General features: G+C 37.1%; 3 protein-coding genes across 3 annotated transcripts; 1 reads left to right on the forward strand and 2 right to left on the reverse strand.

Moving 5' to 3' along the window:
* Nucleotides 1–420: 420 nt before the first annotated feature.
* V8C40DRAFT_279925 (uncharacterized protein) lies at nt 421–2,793 on the reverse strand (the record flags this gene model as incomplete). Its single annotated transcript, XM_083221313.1, has 2 exons — nt 421–1,155; nt 1,468–2,793. 2 exons carry the CDS (start codon nt 2,791–2,793, stop codon nt 421–423), a joined length of 2,061 nt encoding a protein of 686 aa, XP_083072854.1.
* Nucleotides 2,794–3,379: 586 nt separating this feature from the next.
* V8C40DRAFT_247458 (uncharacterized protein) lies at nt 3,380–5,454 on the reverse strand. Its single transcript, XM_083216332.1, has 5 exons — nt 5,035–5,454; nt 4,164–4,970; nt 3,980–4,105; nt 3,708–3,916; nt 3,380–3,646 (listed from the first exon to the last, which is right to left on the reverse strand). Exons 1-5 carry the CDS (start codon nt 5,327–5,329, stop codon nt 3,521–3,523), a joined length of 1,563 nt encoding a protein of 520 aa, XP_083072855.1. The 5' UTR covers nt 5,330–5,454; the 3' UTR covers nt 3,380–3,520.
* Nucleotides 5,455–7,424: 1,970 nt separating this feature from the next.
* V8C40DRAFT_279927 (uncharacterized protein) lies at nt 7,425–8,578 on the forward strand (the record flags this gene model as incomplete). Its single annotated transcript, XM_083221314.1, has 2 exons — nt 7,425–7,946; nt 8,040–8,578. Exons 1-2 carry the CDS (start codon nt 7,628–7,630, stop codon nt 8,576–8,578), a joined length of 858 nt encoding a protein of 285 aa, XP_083072856.1. The 5' UTR covers nt 7,425–7,627.
* Between the last annotated feature and the right edge of the window lie 14,198 nt (nt 8,579–22,776).

Here is a 22,776-nt window from a genome sequence, read left to right on the forward strand (position 1 = left end):
TATTCAGCCATACATTCTTGGAAATAAAGCGAACGGCGTCTATGGGGGAAACGCATATCAAATGAGGGGGGCAAATGGAGATTTGATTGCCCATTTGTTATTTTTTATCTCGTGATTAGAATAGGTGGCCCTGATGAGAAGGGGCTTCTTTTCGTTCATGTACATACGGGTAGCTCCTAAATTACAATGTCGTTGGACAATGACAGGTCATGGGTGATGTCGTGATCTTGATGTTTGGTGTGGTGCTGTGAATCCTTGCAGGAATTGCTCCAAACGTACAAAGTACCCGTAGCTATGGTGATCCTGGATGGACAAGCGTAATCATCGTCGCCGCAAAGAAAAGAAAAAGAAGACCAGACATAGGAGCCGACATGTGACTGTCCATTCAAAGGAACGAAGAAATGACAACAGAGGATATGATTAGAGACAGTCGCCGGCAGTGCTATACGTCGAGGTGAATTGCGGAAACAGGAAATCCCATTGATCGCCAAGCCAGTCTCGCGCCTCGAGTGAATCTGACATGCCCATCAACTGCTGGGCTATTCGTTGGATCAAAGGTCGCAGATGAGGGATGGACGAGGGGTTGGCCTTTGCGCTTCTCAAATGCCCAAGGATCATGGAGATGCATTGAACCTGAGGGGTGGGCTCGTCGATCGTTAAGAAGTGTTCGGTCCACGCATCTACCACTCCGTCTTGAGGGGGTGGCAGTCCGATCAACCTTCCAAAGGCTGTGGGGACAGTGATGTACAAATTGTAGTCAGACAGGTCCTCGAGAGTGTAGAGAGAGGAGAGATACTCGTTGAGTAGACTGACATCCTGGTTGTGTTGGGTTTGAGCGGCAGAGATGAGTTTCTTGAATGTCCCATCTTGCCGTTCTTCTTCTGGAAGGTCTTTGAGTAGTTGGAGACCGTGTTTCCACGCCCAATGGGCTTGTCGAGGGACCTTGGACCAAGACTCTAGTAAGGGCGCGTAAAAAAGAGATTCTCGTGGAGGTTGAGTCACTTGTGATCCTGTGTCAGTCCATTGAGAGGAGTGAACTGGAGAAGCTGAGGGATTACACGATAGCTCCAAGTCACTTCTCGGGATATTCGGCTTCCAAAAGGGAGAGATTTGCGAAAAGGTTGTCAATACCCCCTTGGAAAGATCGCTGGGAGTCTGTAAACGTGTACCAGGATTGCCAAAATGAGACGAGTTGACAAAGTAGGGAAGGTAATGAGATCGAAGTATCTTCTCTGGATGCTTGGCCAGCTTCTTCAGAGGACGGTCCTAACTGTCCAGCTTCAGCCGGGTGTAGTTGGGCAAACCCAGATATCCAAGATGTGGCAATCCCGTAAGGGCGAGAGGAATTCGATGCGGGTGCTCCAAAAAAGAAGAGTCGTGCATGGGCGGGATTTTGGTGCCTGGTACGCTGGAAGGGTGGAGGTTGATTCGCTCGTAAATGCTAACCTTTGGTATCCGAGAGGTTACCTTGCGTATCAACGCAATGACTCTATCCTGGGGAATGTGATCCTCATTCACGGCAAAGCCTGAGTGGGCTTGGTCCGATTCGCAGGCTTTGGAGACAAAGCGAAATGGGTGTGGATGCTCGGACAAACCCATAGACTCGGTCCATGAAAGCCAATGAGCAAAATAGATAATAAACGCGGCCAAGGATACTTTAGGGACCTCGTTGAATCCAGCACCACCATACTTCCTTTCCGACATGAACCACTCTAATCGCAGATCTGAATGGGTTATAATGTCAACCCAAAGATGGCATGCCAGAAGCATGAGACGAAGGTGCAGGAAGTCGTTCGGGTATTGGAGTGCAAATTCTTGCAATAGTCGTATCAGCTCGGGAGGGTACTCAAGCGCGTCGGCGAGGGCCGCAACATATACAAAGCCTGGTGCCACTTTGGGACTGACATTTTGCGTTGCAAGGTATGGGTTACAGGTAAATTCGGCTAAGTGGCGATTGTCGTCCCCTCGAGATTTTGCGTCGACCGGAAATCTACCAGAATGATTCAATCCGGGAGGAACATCAGACAATACAGGAGGCGTTTTGAACCAGAACGGGGTGATTGCAGCTCCCCTCTTCAACCCTTGAATCAATTTCTCAACATAGAGATCATATGCTTTTCGGTCCTCCGGCGTAGTAAGAAATGTTTCCAAAGGTTCACCGGAAACCAGTCTCTTGAGCATCACAAGATTGGCCTCAGTTGTGGCAAGATAATGCGGAATGACATCTTGATGCTTGATTGTGGAAGAAGAAGAAGAAAGTCCGCATTTCAACGACACGCCCTTCAGATTGAAACGAAGTGCGTGTTCATGGACTGGCCCGGACACCAATTCCTCGATATTGCTTCTTCTGCCTCTTTTAGATTTTGGCAAAGGTAATTGTGGATAGTTATCCGAGTTGTGGGTAGACCAAAATTCTTTTCTCATAAATATGGCGCCTTTCATCTCCGCAGAGAAGCCCAGGTAGGCAGTAGAGACGTATGTTTTTCCATTGACAGTGGTTCCTTTCAATTCCTGCTCAAGCCGCGACAAGTTCTTCGAACTCGGTTGATTTGCTTCGGTATTGTTCTCGTTATCGGAGCCATCTGAAAGGAATGTACATCTTGCTAGGAGCCTGAATTTAGCAAACTCATCGTCCCGAATCGAATCGACTGCGTTGCCGTGATCATCCTTTTTGCTCATCGTCTTTGGCGCATCTTCTGTCTCCAGCAACGGGGTAGAATCCGGGGATAGGATAATGCACCCTCCATCACCCTTTTGTTGGACGGTGCAACCCATCCATGTTTCGTCGCTCATGTCGGCCCCAATAGCGTGGTGCTGGAAGTGCGATCTTGAGTCTTCTTTTAAGATTGGTAAGGTAGAATGACATCCAGGAGATCTGTCCGTGGAAATATCTGGAGAGAAGGGGAGATTTGGGGTGATGGCAGGGGAGGGCAAAGCTTCGAGATGGATATGTGACTGAGCTTCGTTTGCTCCTAAGTGGATACTCTTGAGCCAATTTCAGGCATCAAGTGAAAACACCAAGACTCTAGGACAAGAGGTACTCTCTTGCGGCTGACGGCCTCTGCCAGATATGAGGTATTGGGCGTATGCTTTGCCGGCTGTCAACTCTTGGCCAGTCGGTCCACTTGTCAGGCATCCGTACAGCAAGAGTTCCAGCATGTTCGAGGTTGTTCTCCGTATTCAGTGTATTTGGCCAAAGCAATTTCTCCTAGAAAATAATGCAGGTGGTGATGGTGTTTGTGGCATTATCATGTGTCTCTTTGGTTAGAGAAACGATGGCAGGGTAGCTGTGAGAGCCTCGCCAATAGTTCTGGCACAACGCGTCACTTGTTGGCATGGCATAGTAATATTAGTGAATGCAACAGTGATTATAGAGATAGTGTTCAATTAATTCTCTGATATGCGTATGCCCATTAGTCTGATATAACACCCAAAATGCAGTATCCAAAAGCCCCTATGCCAATATCTATCCTCTTCGGCGACTCGCCCACTTGTACATGCCAAATAAATTCACAACAGATTACAAGATAAGCTTGGGGCCGTGGTGCTTCATAGTTTTGCTGTATGCACTCATCTCGGTGTCCAGCTCACGCTTAGGGAATCCATCAAATGAGAGGGCGTATGTAGCAACAGAGTGGGCAATTAGCTGCGTCTCATGGTTAGCGAATGTACATCCACATTTTGTCACAAACAGCATGGAAGCTTACCTTGGTGTTGACCTCCCAGGCAGTGCGGTTCAGGTTGTTAAGGTCGTCGCACAGCTGGTGGTAGCATGGGTCCAACCACTCTCCAGCACGTCCGCCAAACATCTCAGCCTCCTCCTTTGTCTTGACAGCCTCGGCACCAGTGGCGATTCCACCAGCAGGGATTCCGGCGCGGATGAAACCATCATAGTCGCTACGGCCGTCGAATGGGACTAAAAAATCGGTCAGCCGGTGTTTCAGAAAAGATAAAAGGGTGATGAGATCAGAAGACATACTGAATGTGTAGTTGAGGCCCTTAGACTTGTACCAGTCAACATAGAGGTTTCTCAATTCCTCAGAGCCAGCGGGACTCTCTGCGTTGGTGGCGTTGTAGATCTGGTAGGCAAAGTTGGGGCTGGCCACTACACAAAACTGTCAGTAAATTTGCTTCCATCTCTGCGCCACCATGGGCACACTTACTCATGTCATAGTCCATAAAGAGACGAATCTTCTGGTTCTCCTCCTCAGACAGGCTCGCGGCGTAAAAGTCGGATCCCAAAAGACCTTCCTCTTCGGCAGCCCACCAAGCGAAGCGAACACAGTTGTTCACCTTGAAGTTGGTAAGCTGGACGGCAACTTCGAGAACAGACATGCTGCCAGAGCCATCGTCATTGATGCCAGGTCCTTCGGCAACACCATCGCTGTGGCCGCCAAGCATGACGCAATTGTCGGGGTCACCTCCATCCGTCTGCGCCAGGACGTTGACTGTCTGGATCTTCTTGACCTCAGCATCAATGTATGCAATGGCGCTCACAGACTCTCCAGAAGCAAGCTCATCGGCAACCTTCTTGCCCTCTGTACCGTCGATGCCAAAGGTAGCGACGTGATACTCGGTTGGCTCCCCGAGAGTTCCATGGAGCTCCTCTGGATCAGTGTTGTAGATGACAGCAGCCTTGGCGCCAGCCTTTCCAGCGCCGATAGACTTGTCGCCAAAGGCGCACTGTCCTCGGCGGATGAAGGCAATGTTACCCTTGACGTTCTCTGGGTAGTCGGAAGCATCACAGCCATTGTTCTTGACAAGCACCAGGTGGCCATGAACAGGCTCCCTGTCCTTGGTCGCGGGCGTCAGCCCCATGGGAACTGCAGACTTGGATACATCGTTGCCCAGAACCAACTGGGACTCGAAGACGTTGGACAGCGTGACGGGGAACTCCTGAGTAGAGATACTATAGTAGTCGCCTTGGTCGAGCAGAGTATTGACGATGTAGTTGAGGGTCCTCTCGTGGCCTGGAATGTGCAAATGGTTAGTCACGATGGTAGTGATGGCCTTGTTTGATACATGTAGACTGACCGGTGCTGCCGATGACTCGAGTGGGATGGCCGTAATCCTCCTCCGAAGTCTGGGCGAACTTGTAGAACTTCTCGGCGCGCTTAAAGAGAGCATCGACGGAGATGGAATCTTGCAGAGCTTCGGTGTCGATCAGCGGCAGGGAGCTGTAATCGCTGGGTGTCTTGTGTGACGAAGAGTGCGAAGATGAAGACGAAGAGGGAGCTGTGAGCGGGTGCTGCTGCTGGGGGATTCCAGCTGCCGAGACGCCGGAGAGGGCGAGCGAGGCTGCGAGGGCCAATTTACTTAGAACAGCCATTGTGGTGATTTCTGGCGTGATGATGGAGATGTTGAGAGGAGATGAAGGTTAGGAGAGGGAAAGGGGGGAGGACAAGAGATGATGGAAGCTCGACACAAGAGTCACGAGCGCGGAATACTCCGTACACAGATAAGCAAGAGATAAACCTGGAGCATAATTCAGCTCAGCTTTGCTGGTATGCGGCCGCACGTCATTTTGCTGGGCGGTCAGCGGCGCAGCTTGCTGGGGCTAGGCCTAAGCGGGCCATTCCGGGGGGAGCTTTAGTGGTCACACGGCACTAAACCTTGGGGGAAGCCCCCCTGCAGCTAGGCGGCGGCTAAGGCAGGGGCCGAGCAGGAACAGGCACTGTCCACTGGCACATAAGACCGGTAGGAGCACTGGCTGAGATTGATGAGATGAGATGAGATCACATCAGGTGAAGATGAACCGAGCATTGATGTCTCAATGAGGTGAAAAATTATGAGAGACGCTGAATTACCGCACATTCACCGACTATACTGAGCCTCTTTACTTCATGCCATCACTTCATGTTACTGTATTACATGTGCTCTGTTATTCTCCACAAGCGGCAGCACACGCAGGCAGACGAAAACGCTCAGCCAATCGCTGCCTCTCGCAAGCTGAGACATTGCCCGACTCATTGTACTCAGCGTGACGGCATACACGAGTATGGGCTGAGTACATGTACATGTAAGGGAGATACAGGCAGTGCGGTATTACCTTAGTACCTACCATAGGAGCCCGGCTTGTCACAATACCGCATCTATATTTCGCTCGCATTTTACTCTCCATATTTGACTACTGGCTATGCATAGCGAAGCGTATTCGTATTCACGTTTATTACCAAAAACAGCCGTCGAAGACACATGTATGTAAGTCGTGGAGAAGCCTCAACTGCCGGAGCTATGGACGGTTTTTACCTAACTCCAGCTTGTAAAAAAACAAAACTTCAGGAATTATTTACCTATTTAGGTAAAAATTTCCATGCAATAGTAATAATGAACCCTTTGCACTGCTATTTGCTTGCTTAAAATACATATAAATATGCGTAATTGTTTTATAATCACTGTGAAGAGGCTCAGGAAAACGCGGGATACGCTTGGCTTTCTGCCTCGAGCGATCTGACGGGTTATTTACGAAAAGAGCTGCTGCATCGACACTTTCCCATATCTACATACTACGATATAGCTATTAATTGCTAGTATTGCTGGTATAAATTTTAGTATAATATGATTGAACTCTTTTGTAACGTGGCACACCTTTTTCTACACCCGCATAGCTGCCTAGCTTTGTACATAGCCACATCGTTGCTGTGGAGTGTGGAAAGAAGTACGGATAGACGTCCTCGCATATGTTTTCTTTCCGCATACCCTTGTAAAGAAAGAGAAAAGTCAGCCTACAGAACTCACATCAGTTTATACCGTTACGTCACTCGTGGCTTAGTAGGGGCGCTCGAGCTAGATGGACTGTCTACTCCGCCGCTTTCTAGATGAGTATACGTGGCCGAGGAGTATAGTTGTTGTACCAAACAATATCATATTCTTATTATTATTATTCAAGGCTTCAGGTACGATTGATTTCAAATCACCATCTTTCAGGGTTTAGACTCTGGTTAGAACTGCTATGCAATATGTGCAGATAAGCAATTTATTGGAATGTGCATCACGATCTAATATTGTTCTCACTAAATTACAATTACAGTTTTGAAATCTATTTCTATATTAATGTCGTATGTTAAAGTGTTTAAACTCATTATTTCTTAGCCGTCCTAATACCAGTTCCTATCCAATTCGATTCAGCAGTCTCTACTATAATACAAGAGACGTAGGGTAGCAGATATTTGTTGAAACTACATATATGTAAACTTCCTAGATCCTCGGCCGATTAAGTGCTTCTCGTAAGCACTAAAGTATGACTGCTAACGATGTACGTTACAAAATACCGATCCTTGTTATCAACTCCATCAACCCAAATAGGAAAGCGAGAGCGATTCAAGCCGTCATTCCAAGATTCATACCTTCAGCAATTAGATACTTAAGACGCTGCAGCTCTGGCTTTTCAGCACATTTTTTAATCCAGAGATCATGAGTATTCCTATCAACTATCGCGTCTCAACCAATTCTCCAATTATATGAAAATTTCGCAACAAATACTGCCCTCGTTCTCAACCAACAATCTCAATTCTTGACTCTATCTTGACTCTGGAGTTATAGGTTGTTATTGTTCCATCTACCTATACATGTCAGTATATGCTGAAGTCATTACTTCAACGCGTTTCTAATCACCGTCTATGTTAGCATGTCGGCCCTCTCATCTTACACGTCTTTGCCTTTCTCCAGCGTGGCTCCACTTGCCACCAATATTGCCATCGTACCCGAAGTGTCGACGACGATTCACGTTCCGCCGATTATAGATATAGCACAAAATGGCTGGTCTTCTTTACCATTAGACCCAAGTCAATTATGGGGCGGTAAACCGTTCAGAAACGTCCCTGGACCCATTCTCGTGGACGATATAAAGTTTCCTGAGGACCCCATTGCTATCGAGGTTCAAAAGTATGCAAAGGAAATGCTGCCTATCCAGACTTTTAATCACTCTATGAGGGTATTCTATTTTGGTAAGTTGAATAGTTCATCTGTAGCTTTGACATCCAATGCTTTGTCGTGTGTGAGGTATTATATATAACTATAGCTAATGGAGGTGGATTTAGCATCTGCCATTGTCATGCAGCAGTTTCCAAAAGAGTCGGAGACTTTCAACTTTTCAACTCTTGCTTTAGCTTCTCTTTTACACGATATTGGCACAACTGATGACAATCTATCAAGCACTCACATGTCGTTTGAGTTTTATGGCGGTTATAAAGCTCTTAGTCTCCTCTTAGCACTCGGCGCATCAAAGGACCAGGCTGAAGCAGTTGCTGAGACAATTATCAGGCACCAGGATCTTGGCACTGCGGGTAACATTACTTTCTTAGGCCAAATTATACAATTGGCTACAATTTACGACAACGTCAGTGACCACCCATACCTAAAGAATATTACGGAGCTTATCCATGTCGACACACTTCAAGATGTTATTCGAGCATTCCCTCGTCAACACTGGCTCGGATGCTTTGCGGGGACGATTGAGCGCGAAGAATCGCTTAAGCCATGGTGTCACAGCACTCACATACCCGATTTCGCTCAGGCAGTCCTTAACAACACCTTTATGCTGTTGGAAAGAACATACATAGATATGCTTTACAGATAAACCTTATTAGCGAACATACTTAAAACAACATCCTAGAACGTTAGTTAGTCTATTCTTTATAATAATAACTTTATATATTTACCTATATACTTATTTATAATAATAGGTTATAAGCCTAAACTAGCCGCTCCGCTAACCTATAATTTTATTCTCCTGCATAAATATACTATAATAATAAAACTCCACGTATATATGCATATACATCGTTTTATATTATTTTCTAATTTATAGATATATAACTATCCTAACGTATAAACCAACGCCCTAACGCGCAACCGCTGCTAACGTAATATTACTATCACCAACCAGTAGACGTACCACCAGGTATACGTTACTTAAACACACGCTGCTTAAATATATACGTTGTTTAAAAACATCCCTCTATTTATAATAGATATTACTAATAGATATTATTAATAAATATAACTAACACCGGTTTCTTATTTAAGTTAAACCTATCCAGCCTACTATAGCTAAATAATAAAGGTAATAACTACGTAAAATAATATACTATATAGATAATTACTTTTTATTATACTAAGTTATAGAATATTATCTTTAATAAAAAAACACCTACCCTCTCCTCCCTACTAACTACTAAAGAAACTACTAATTTAATATAGTAAAAGAAAAATAATAATAAGGCTATAGTTATAATTATATCTACCGTTTACGCAGACATTATAATATTAATAGTAATAATATTATTAGCCTACTAAGCCTAAATAACGTTATAAAACCACTATAATAAAAATATAATATACTTTATAATCTAATAATTCTATTAGTTAACATTAATAAAATATAATAAGTTAAAGGATTTTACTTAATACTTAAATACCTTTTATTAAGTATAAATAAACCTTAAATATTATTATAAAACCTTTAAATATAAACTAGTAAAAAATCTAAGTATAGTATTTTTATTAAAATCTATTAAAGGTTTATTTTTCCTTACTATACTTTTAAAGAATATAAATATAATTATTAATAACCTATTAATACGTAATATTAATAAGTTTATTGACATTAAACCTAAGATATTAGATATTACCTTTTACTATAACTAACTAATAGATAAAAAAATATACTATACTAGGACTATAAATAAACCTAGTGTTATAACCTGACCTAAAGTACGTACTTTTTAGGAATACTACAGAAGAAACAGCTAATTAAAAGCAAGCTTTACAGGCTTACCTAAGTATATACTCTATAGTATATAAGCCTTAACCTTAGGGTTATAGGCTTACTAAGTATAATAGGACTTTATAAAGTAAACTACTAAAAATAATTAAATATATAAGATTTAATTTTCTATACTCTTTAGATAACTTAAATAAATAGTCGTTAATAAAGTATTAAGATTAAATATAAACTAAATTTTTATTATATTTTACTTACTTTATAATTATATTTACTTAAAGTTATTTTTTATCCTTTTTGCTAATATAAACTAATTAACCTTAGCTTATTACCTTAGGAACTTACCTTATACTATCTAGTATTAGGTCAGGATGTTATACGTTAATAACTTTTATTTAAAAAAATACTAAGTACTTTTAAGTAATATAAACTACTATGCCTGGAGTAGGACTAGCCCCTGGAACCCTAGTTACTGACCTTAGTGTATTTACTAAAGACGAAGATGGGAATATTATTATGTAAGACTTACTAGATATTACTACTTTTAGGAATACTAAACTTTCTATACTTATTTAAAATATATATAAAGTTTAATAAAATTTAGTTAAGAAACTTAATAAAGATAAACCTAAGATTATTAACATTAGAATTTTTATTAAACGACAACTACCTCCTATATTTAAAAAAAACGTTAAAAAACTCCGCTTATATTTTATTTAACTTAAGGTATACTTTAAGGACTATAAAAATACCTTTAATACTGCTAAAAAGAAAGTTTACTTTACTGCTTTATAACTTAAAGGTACTGCTTTAAAATAGTTTAGACCTATCTTAGACGACTATTTAGAAAACCTAGCTAGTAGAGCAGAAAAATGGACTTAATAAATCTTTAGTAATTATAATAAATATATTTTTAAATTAAAGAAAGTATTTAGAGATATTAGTAAAAACTAAATAGTTAAAAATATTTTAATTATAATATATTAAAAAGGAAAATATTTAGATTATATTATAAAATTCTAAAATATCTTCTTTTACGTTAAGTAAAATAAGTTAGCTTTTATTAAATAGTTTTATAATAGACTTAAGAAAGACATTAAGGGAAAAGTTTATAATATTAATTAATTAACTTATACTTTAATTTTATTTATAAACGTTTACGTTTAGGCTAATAACTTATTATATAAACTTAAAACTAGTACTACTTAGTAATATTAGTAAAATAAATACTAAGTTAATTAAGGTAAGAAATAATATAAGGAAATTACTAAGGATAATAGTAGTAGACTTAGAAAAATAGATTTAGATATTTTATAATGTAAAAAAGAATTTAAGTATTATAACTATAGTAAGTCTGGCTATATAGTATAAAATTACTAAATACTTAAGAAGGAATATAAAAATAAAATTTTAAAATTAAAAAAAAAAGTCTATATTTTAAATAAAGAAAAATAATCCCTTAATCTATTATAATAAAAAAATAATAGCTACCTTTAGTAAAAGGAAGATACTAAAGAAAAAGAAGTTATAACTTTACTTACGACTAATGTCACAACCCAACACTTAAGGTCGCAATAATAGGCCAACCGACCAGGCGCAAACGGATTAACCATAATCCAAACAAGCCAATCAAGTCTCGCTCGTCTTACTTATTTAACAAGCCCAGCGAGCTTATACTCTTTATACTTATCTCACGAGCTATATAAGCCCAGATTCAACTAGGTATATAAGTCTTATTTATACACTCGTTAAAATAGTTTAAATAGCCAGTTGTAAATACAAAATAACGCTTAATTATACCTACGAAAGTATTATCTACTAGTTATATAAATAAACCCTTTTACCTTTATTAATTGCCTACCAGTCTAGCCTAGCCTATCCGCTAATATAAACCTAGCATAAGGTTTATCCTTTAGGAATTCCTCTTATACTAACTATATAGGAGCTTAGCTTATTATACGTTTATAACTCTTATTTAGAGGTTACCTTAGACTATAGGTAATATTATTATAAAGGTATTAAATAGTTAAATTCCGCGTATTAGATACTGGAATAGATTAAGAAAGTATTACTTAAAGTTATAAAGACAGCGATATAGAATTTAAAAAAGTACCCGAAGTTAAAATAGCTAACGAAAACCCTTAACCTTAGCAGCAGCTATTACTGCCTCAGCTATAACTTATAATTAACCAGATAGAAGAAAAAATCCTAGCTCTTAAAGATAAGATTATTATACTTAAGATTAAGAAAAAGGAAAAAGGTAAGGTTATATAACCTAGGTACCCTAAGTCCTATAACGGAGAACTAAAAAATATAAACAAGTACTTTACTAAACTTAATATATACTTTAGTTATTTCCTAGATACCTTAGAGGAAAATATAAATAAAACTATCTTCGTAATCACCTGCCTTACTAAAGCAGCTGCAGAATAGTCATAACCTATTATATAGGACTTTGAAAAAAATACTTTAGATAAATAAAAGACTTAAATTTAAAAAGTCTTTAAATCCTACGAAGACTTCCGTAATTAACTTAAAAAATTATTTAGAACTTTAAATAAAAAATAGGAAGTAGAACAGGAACTTTAATTTATTAAACAGAAAGGATAATACTCTAAGTATATAACTACATTCCTATAACTCTTTACTAAGGTTAACTAGACTAAGGATAGTAAAAAAAAAGTATACTATATAAGCCTTAAACCTTTAGTTAAGGATAAACTGCATAAAGTTAACAAAAAGACAGTCAGTTTTATTAACTATACTTAATTAGCGATTAGCATTAATAACCGCCTCTGGGAAAGGGAATAAAAAAGGAAGGACGAAAAATAATAAACCTTCTAACCTAAACGAAACTCCTAGTAATACGCTAACTAAGGTAAGAAACGTAATATAGCTACCTATAATAACAGTAAGCCAGGACCTATAGATCTAGATATTATTAACACCCGCAAGTTTATAAGTAAATATAACTACTGTAGTAAAACAGGCTATAAGGAAAAGGACTGCTGGGGAAAGCATAGGAAGCCCGACAATTCTAAAAAATCCACCTACAAGAATAAAAAGTTTAATAAAGTACGGGTCAATACTATCGAAACCGTGCCCTATAACCTTCTCAGTTAGACCAGCTGCTATAATAATTTATATCTTATGCATAAAGAAGAGAAGGAAATATTAAAATAGTACCCTAAGGCACCTAAGAAAAGGCAGCTAAAATAAGTTATTATTAACACTATAACCTCTAAGGAAGTTAATTAGTAAATAATCAACCAGGTTATTAATAATATACCTATTGCTATTACCACTAATAAATAAATAAATATAACTTAAGACGAATACGAAGCAGTATAAGACAAAGCCCGTAATATTCCTCTTACAGAAGAAGAAAAGGAATAAGAAAACGCATTTATCTATAAATAGGAGGAAGAGTCTAGGGCAAACCAGTACCCTTAAAATTAAGGATATACCGACCTAGATATCTTGGAACTATGCAATTAATATAGATTACAAAAACCACAAGGGCTAGAATACCCCTGTAGATAGGAACCCTTTAACTACGGACTAGAAGGGACCTAGGAATAAGACTTAAGCGAATTTTAATAAATACTTAAAAAGTATGGGATTACCCAGCGACAGGTACCTAGTAATAATAGGCTAGCGGAATATACTAATGCAACCTATTACTACCTTATTATAACCTAAGAGTAATTTATTAAATAGGAAGAAATATAACTTAGGTATAATACCTTATTTATGGAAAAATATAATTACTTAGAAATAAAACAATATAATAAGATACTATATATTAAATACTACGTAACTAAAATTAGTAATTAGCACTCCTGGATTTAATACGGCAACCTTTACAAAGGATACTGCCTTAAAGCTAACCCAGAAGTATACCTAGACTAATTATATAGCTAACACCTTAACTACAAGGTAAAAGAATAGTATAAATAAAGGGAAGCTTATCCTAAGATAAACCCCCTACGGTGTAAAAATAAACTCTATAGAAAACATTAAATAGAAAAAGAAGAATATTACTAACTCTAACACCGGTTATACTATAATAGATTTAACTTTAAAAACTACAACAAGGGCTACGCTTACATAAAGGATATTAAGCGCTTCCACAAGTATTACATTAACGAACTTAACACTAACAAATACCAATAGTACCAGAAACTCCAATAATAATAAGCATAACAATAGATAATTAAGGACTTTAATATTATTACTAAGGAAAAATACAATCCTAACTAGAGAAAAGTACGGATTAATACAGTTAAGACAACTGGAATAAAGAAACTTAGAGTAAGCGCGTAACTTAAAAACAGAGCTGCTACTGCGTATATTAACAGCGGATTAGACTGTAACTTAATCTTACTATAACTAATTAAAGAATTATAAATCCCCATTTAACAAAAGGAATAAACGCTGTAAATTATAAGCGTTACGGGAATAGAAATAGAAGAAGGACTTATTAAATATAAGACTAATTATCTCCCACTAACTATTAACGGAAACACCTATAATATTAAATTCAGTATTCTAGATATACCGAAAGACAACATCCTTTTAGGATACCTATAGTTACTTAATAATAACCCTATTATCTAATGGAAGACTAATAAGGTTTACTAGAACATTAAGGATGTACCCGAGTACTAATTATACCAGAGAGAATAAAAGAGCAAAGCCGCACTACCGGAAGAACCGGAATCCTTTACGCCAACTATAAAGAAAACGAAAACAGTTAGGTTTAAAGAAAATAAATCACCGGTACCACTATAATATAATAAACAACGTAAGAAAGCGGAACGCATCCACATCAACAAAATTACAACAAGATTTAAAAACAAGCTAGTAGCACTTAACAATACACTAAGCAAAGTAAGGGCAAAGGAGGAATTAGGAGAACTCGAAAACACTCTCGCCAAAATACCTCGCTAGTACAGAAAATACAAGAAACTGTACAAAGCAACATTAGACACTAGGTTACCACTACACTTACAATAGGACCACTCCATTAAGTTAGTAAACGGGAAATAACCTAAGACCTATAAAATCTATAACCTTAATAAGAAGGAACTTAAAACCTTAAGGGAATAGTATCACAACCCAGCACTTAAGGTCGCAACAATAGGCCAACCGACCAGGCGCAACCGGATTAACCATAATCCGAACAGCCAATCAAGTCTCGCTCGTCTCACTCATTCGACGAGCCCAGCGAGCTCATGCTCTTCATACTCGTCTCATGAGCCATATAAGCCCAGATTCAACTAGGTATATAAGTCTTATTTACACACTCGTTAAAATAGTTTAAATAGCCAGTTGTAAATACAGAACAACGCTTAATTATACCTACGAAAGTATTATCTACTAGTTGTATAAATAAACCCTTTTACCCTTATTAATTACCTGCCAGTCCAGCCTAGCCTATCCGCCAACATAAACCTAGCATAAGGTTTATCCCTTGGGAATTCCTCTTATACTAACTATATAGGAGCTCAGCTTATTATACGTTTACAACTCTTATTTAGAGGTTACCTTGGACCACGGGCAATATTATTATAAGGGTACTAAATAGTCGAATTCCGCGCACCAGACGCCGGAACAGATTAAGAAAGTATTACTTAAAATCACGAAGATAGTAATATAGAATTTAAAGAAGTACCCAAAGTCAAAATAGCTAACGAAGACCCTTAACCTTAGCAGCAGCCATTGCCGCCTTAGCTGTAACTCATAATCAACCAGATAGAAGAAAAAATCCTAGCTCTCGAAGACGAGATTATTATACTTAAGACTAAGAAAAAGGAAAAAGGTAAGGTTATACGACCTAGGCACCCCGAGTCCTATAATAGAGAACTAAAAAACATAGACAAGTACTTTACTAAACTTAACATATACTTTAGCTATTTCCCAGATACCTTAGAGGAAGATGTAGACAAAACTATCTTTGCAATCACCTGCCTTACTAAAGCAGCTGCAGAATAGTTACGACTAATTATATAGGACTTTGAAAAAAATACTTTAGACAAATAGAAGACTTAAACTTAAAAAATCTTTAAGTCTCACCAAGACTTCCGTAATTAACTCAAAAAATCATTCAGAACCTTAAATAAAAAACAAAAAGCAGAACAGGAGCTTTAATTCATTAAATAGAAAGGGTAATGCTCTAAGTATACAACTACGTTCCTACGACTCCTTACTAAGGTTAACTAGACTAAGGACAGCAAAAAGGAAGTATACTACATAAGCCTTAAACCTTTAGTTAAGGATAAACTGCATAAAGTTAACAAAAAAACAGTTAGTTTTATTAACTATACTTAATTAGCGATTAGCATTAATAACCGCCTCTAGGAAAGGGAATAAGAAAGGAAGGACAAAAAACAACAGACCTTCTAACCTAAATAAAACTCCCAGCAATACGCCAACCAAAGTAAGAAACGCAATATAGCTACCTATAACAACAGCAAGCCAGGACCTATAGATCTAAACACTATTAACACCCGCAAGTTTACAAGCAAATACAACCACTATAGTAAAACAGGCCACAAGGAAAAGGACTACTGAGGAAAGTACAGAAAGTCTAACAATTCTAAAAAATCCACCTACGAAAATAAAAAATTTAATAAAGTACGGGTTAATACTATTAAAACTGTACTCTATAACCTTCTCAGTTAGACCAGCTGCTATAACGATTTATATCTCATACACAAGGAAGAGAAGAAAATGTTAAAATAGTACCCTAAGGCACCTAAGAAGAGGTAGCTAAAGTAAGTTATTATTAATACCATAACCTCTAAAGAAGTTAATTAGCAAATAATCAACCAGGCCATCGATAACATACCTGTTGCCATCACCACTGATAGATAAATAAACATAACTTAGGACGAATACGAAGCAGCATAAGACGAAGCCCGCAATATTCCTCTTACAGAAGAAGAAAAGGAATAAGAAAACGTATTCATCCGCAGATAGGAGGAAAAGTCTAGGGTAAACCAGTACCCCTAAAATCAAGGATACACCAACCTAGACATCTTGGAACCATGCAATCGATGTAGATTACGAGAACCACAAGGGCCGGAACACCCCTGTGGATAGGAACCCTCTGACCACGGATCAGAAGGGACCCAGGAATAAGACTTAAGCGAATTTTAATAAACGCTTAAACAGCACAGGATTACCTAGCGATAGGTACCCAGCAATAATAGGCTAGCGGAACGCGCTAACGCAACCCGTTACTACCCCATTATAACCCAAGAGTAATTTATTAAATAGGAAGAAATGCAACTTATATATAATACCCTATTTACGGAAAAATGCAATTACTCAGAAACTAAATAATATAATAAAATACTATATATTAAACATTATGTAACTAAGATTAGCGATTAGCACTTCTGGATCCAACATAGCAGGCTCTATAAAGGATATTACCTTAAAGCCAACCCAGAAGCATACCTAAACTAATTATACAGCCAATACCTTAACTACAAGGTAAAGGAATAGCACTACCAGCGGGAAAAAAGCCTAAAAAGTAATCCCCTACGATATAAAAATAAACTCTGCAGAAAACATTAAGTAGAGAAAGAAGAATATTACCGACTCCGATACTGGTTATACCGTAACGGATTTAACTTCGAGACCTACGACAAGGGCTATGCTTATGCAAAAGACATTAAACGCTTCCACAAGTACTACATTAACGAACTTAACACTAACAAATGTCAATAATGCCGAAAACTCCGACAGTAGTAAGCACGACGATAGATAATCAAGGACCTTAATATTATTATTAAGGAAAATTACGATCCTAACTGGAGAAAAGTGCAGATCGACATAGTTAAGATAACCGGAATAAAGAAACTTAGAGTAGACGTGTAACTTAAGAATAAAGCCGCTACCGCGTACATTAACAGTAGATTAGACTGCAACTTAATCTCGCTATAACTAATTAAGGAGTTACAGATCCCCGTTCAACAAAAGGAACAAATGCTGTAGATCATAAGCGTTACGGGGACAGAAATAAAAGAAGAACTTATTAAATATGAGATTAATTATCTCCCGCTAACTATCAACGGGAACACCTATAATATCAAATTCAGTGTTCTAGATATACTAAAAGACAATATCCTTTTAGAATACCTATGGTTACTTAATAACGACCTTATTATCTAATAGAAGACCAACGAGGTCTACTAGGACATTAAGGATGTACCTAAATATTAACTATGCCAGAGAGAGCAAAAGGGCAAAGCCGCGCCGCCGGAAGAACCGGAATCCTCTGCACTAACTACGAAGAAAACAGTCAGGTTTAAAGAAAACAAATCACCGGTACTACTATAATATAATAAACGACGTAAGAAAGTAGAACGCATCCGCATCGACAGAATCACAACAAGATTTAAAAACGAGCTAGTAGCGCTTAACGACGCACTAAGTAAAGCAAGGGAAAAAAAGGAATTAGGAGAACTTAAAAGCACTTTTACTAAAATACCTTACTAGTATAGAAGATACGAGAAACTGTATAAAATAACGTTAAACACTAGGTTACTATTATACTTGTAATAGGACTACTTCATTAAGCTAGTAGACGGAAAACAACCTAAAACCTATAAAATCTACAACCTTAACGAGAAGGAACTTAAAACCTTGAAGGAATAGTTGGACGAACAACTGGAAAAAGGATATATCTGAATTTCTACTTTATTAGTAGGATACCCTATAATGTTTATACTAAAGAAAAATAGGAAGTTGCAATTAATTATCAATTATTAATAACTTAACGAGATTACTATTAAGGATCGAACACCGCTACTACTAATCTCCGAAATCAGAGATCGGCTAGCAACTGCATAATGGTTCACGGCCCTCGACCTAAAAGGAGCCTATAACCTTATTTAGATTAAGAAAGGAGATAAATGGAAAACGGCGTTTAGAACGCGCTATAGACTATTCGAATATTTAGTTATACCCTTTGGACTTACTAATACACTAGCTACGTTCTAAAGAATAATTAACGAAGTCCTTAAGGAATACATTAACCAATTCGTTATTATCTACTTTAATAATATACTAATCTACTCTAATACCCTAGAGGAGCATAAACAATATATGCACTAAGTCTTAGAAACACTGTAAAAAGTAAACCTGCTAGTAGAACTAGAGAAATACCAGTTCTATATATAAACAGTTAACTTTTTAGAATATATAATCTTGCTAGGACAAATCAAAATAGACCTTGCTAAAATAACCGCCATTAAAGAATAGAAGGTCCCCGAAATAGTTAAGGAAATACAAAGCTTCCTTAGACTAGCCAATTACTATTAATAATTTATTAAGAGTTACAGCAAGATTGCTGTACCACTCACGGATCTTACCAAAAAGGATTTAAATAATAAAAAAAAAAATTAACTAATTAACTATATAGGAGAGGCCTTGGAAGCCTTCGAAGCGTTTAAAAAAGCAATCACCAGTATACCTGTACTACAAATATATAACCCTAAGAAGCCAGTTATTATTAAGACAGACGCTTTAAACTACGTAATCGGAGGAGTACTTAGTTAACGAAATGATAAAGGAATACTACATCCAGTAGCCTTTTTCTTTAAAAAACTCCACGGACCTAAACTATAATACTCTATATATAACTAAGAACTTATAGCCATTTTTAAAGCATTTAAAGAATAGAGGTTATACCTACTGGGTAATAAACATAAGATTACTATGTATTTAGACTATAAGAATCTTACAAGCCTTGCTACTAAAGAAATAGATATCTTAACACGGTAGGAAAAGTACCTTCGGCTTATAGCTAAGTATAACTTTAAGATTATATTCTGCAAAAGATTAGAAAATAGTTAAGTAGATGCTCTCAGCTGCAGAAAAGACTACTTTAAACTAATACCGAAACTTACCTTATTAATATTTTAAAAAATGGTATAGGGACACTATAAATTAGTAGCTATTAATACCCTCTTTATAATTAAAGACGGAAACCCCATCCTTAACAAAATTAAGGATAAAATTAGCAACTAGACACTAGACTAATTCCCTGAAGATATAACCCTTACAGAAGGAATCCTATATTAGAATAACAAAATCTGGGTACTAGACTTATTATAGAAAGAAGTAATAAAAGCGGTCTACGAGCATCTGCTACATAGATACAAAGGAGTTACTAAGATACTGTAACAAGTATAAAGGTACTACGCCTTTACAAACATAAAGAAGATCGTTAAAGAAATCGTTTAATTATACGTCTTATGCGCAAAAACAAAGTCAAGTCGACAAAAACCTTACGGCAAACTACAACTATTACCAATACCAGAGCACCCTTAAAGCTCTATCTTATTTAACTATATCGTCAAGCTACCACTATTGAAGGAGCTAATAATAAATATAGTATATAACAGCATCTTCGTTATTATTAACAGATTAACGAAGTAAGGTATCTTTATCCTCTATAAGGAAGGAAGTACAGCAGAAGAACTAGGCTATATAATATAAAAGTATATAACCTTAAAACACAGATTACCTACGGAAATCATTTCCGACAGAGGATTAACGTTTATATCTAAATATTAGTAAAGCGCTGTAGTAAGAATAAGAACTAACTATAAGGCCAGTACTGCTTATTACCCACAAACAGACGGATAAATAAAATATACCAACTAGATTATTAAAGTATATTTACAAAGCTACATTAACTTTGACTAAAACAACTAGGTTAAGCACTTACCTAACGCAGAATTCTCCTATAACGATTTAGTTTCAGAATTAATAAAACTCTCGCTATTTTACGCTAATAAAGGATACCATCCTTAGGTATATAGGATACTGTAAAAGGGAGAAGATGTATAAAAAGCTATACTTAAGGCAGACGAGCTTAGGGAACTACACTAAGAACTGCGCATGCAACTTAAACTTGTATAAGAATGCATAAAGAAGTACGTAGATAGAAAAAGGCTTAGAGGACTAACCCTTTAGGAAGGAGATATAGTCTACCTACTTTAACATACTTAAGGAGAAAAACAAGCTAATATTAAAATAAACAGGCTAAGTAATAAGCTAGACTATAAGAAAGTCGGGCCTTACAAAATTTTAAGAAAAATCGGCGAAGTTAATTATAAACTAGACCTCCTAGAACAACTAAATAAACGAGGAAAACCAGTATACCCGATTTTTCACGTCTTACTATTAAAGAAAGCACTAATAAATAAAGACACTGGAGAACTTATTAAAGACGAAATCGTTATTAAAGGCGAAGAACTTAAATATAAGGTTAACAAAATAATATTGCTAAAAATAGACGAAATAACTAGTAAACTCCGCTACTTAGTGGAATAGAAAAGGTATAACAGAAGCGTAGATAGCTGGGAATTAGAAAATAATTTTAAATATACTAGTACTGCTTTAAAAATCTTCTAAAATAAACTCTGCAAACACTTACGAGTATAATAAGAAATTATAATGAAAAAACCTACACCTCTAAAACCACCTAAGATGACGATGAAGAAACACCCCCCACTAAGGTAAGAAGATTGGGATCTAAAGACCCTAAATCAACGTTAGAAAAGAAATCGACATTAACAGCCTTTAGACCCGGAGTCACAGGATTAAGCGGATTAGGTAATAATATTTCAGCCTGACGCAAGGCCTCCGCTTCCGCACGCTTAACCCTATCTAACTCATCTAAGTTATTAATACCCCGCGCAATAGCGCGTATTATTTTTTAATACTATTGTTTCTTCTCCTTGCAAAGGCGCTTAACCTTTGCACTAGCTAGACGAAGACGCTCGAGCTTTTACTTATACTTTTCTTCAGCTGCTTTAATTTTTGCTTTTAACTTAATATATTAAGCAGCTACCTTGCGAAATTATGCAGGAGAAAGTTATTTAGCGTTACAAAGGGACTTTTAACTAATAACACAGGCTAAGTAACGAAAGGATTTACCCTCTAAGAAAAAAACACTCTGCACCTAAAGACTCGTAGGCAGAACATTTATTTATTTTAACTAAGTAAAATAATATTAATAAGTAGAGATTGCTACACTGCTCTTGTTTATTAGTTTTACGCTCTTTAAGTTTAGTCGGTATAATTGCGATAATTAGACACTAAGTAATAAAAGAACAAAAGGACAAGGTAAGGACTTACAGAATAGGAAGTAGGTTACTTATATCATAAAGAGCAAGGTCTTAAGGACAAGACTAACGGAAGGGGGACATCGTATTATAACCCAGCACTTAAGGTTGTAACAATAGGCCAACTAACCAGGCGCAACCGGATTAACCATAATCTAAATAACTAATCAAGTCTCGCTCGTCTCACTTATTTAACAAGCCCAGCGAGCTTATGCTCTTCATACTTGTCTTACGAACTATATAAGCCCAGATTTAACTAGGTATATAAGTCTTATTTACACGTTTATTAAAATAGTTTAAATAGCCAGTTGTAAATATAGAATAACGCTTAATTATACCTACGAGAGTATTATCTACTAGTTGTATAAACAAACCCTTTTACCCTTGTTAATTACCTACCAGTCCAGCCTGGCCTATCCGCCAATATAAACCTAGTATAAGGTTTATCCCTTAGGAATTCCTCTTATACTAACTATATAGGAGCTCAGTTTGTCACAAATAGTTAAACGAATAACTGGAAAAAGGATATATCTGAATTTCCACTTTATTAGTAGGATACCCTGTAATATTTATACTAAAGAAAAATAGGAAGTTATAACTAATTATTGATTATTAATAACTTAACGAGATTACTATTAAAGATTAAATACTGCTATTACTAATCTCTGAAATTAGAGATTGGCTAGCAACTGCATAATGGTTTACGGCTTTTGACTTAAAAGGAGCCTATAACCTTATTTAAATTAAAAAAGGAGATAAATAGAAAACGGCGTTTAGAATGCAATATGGATTATTTAAATATTTAGTTATACCCTTTAGACTTACTAATGCACTAGCTACGTTCTAAAGGATAATTAACAAAGTCCTTAAGGAATATATTAATAGATTCGTTATTATATACCT

Source organism: Trichoderma camerunense (genome assembly GCF_050948025.1).
Source record: "Trichoderma camerunense strain CBS 138272 chromosome Unknown V8C40scaffold_10, whole genome shotgun sequence".
Taxonomy (NCBI): Eukaryota; Fungi; Ascomycota; class Sordariomycetes; order Hypocreales; family Hypocreaceae; genus Trichoderma; species Trichoderma camerunense.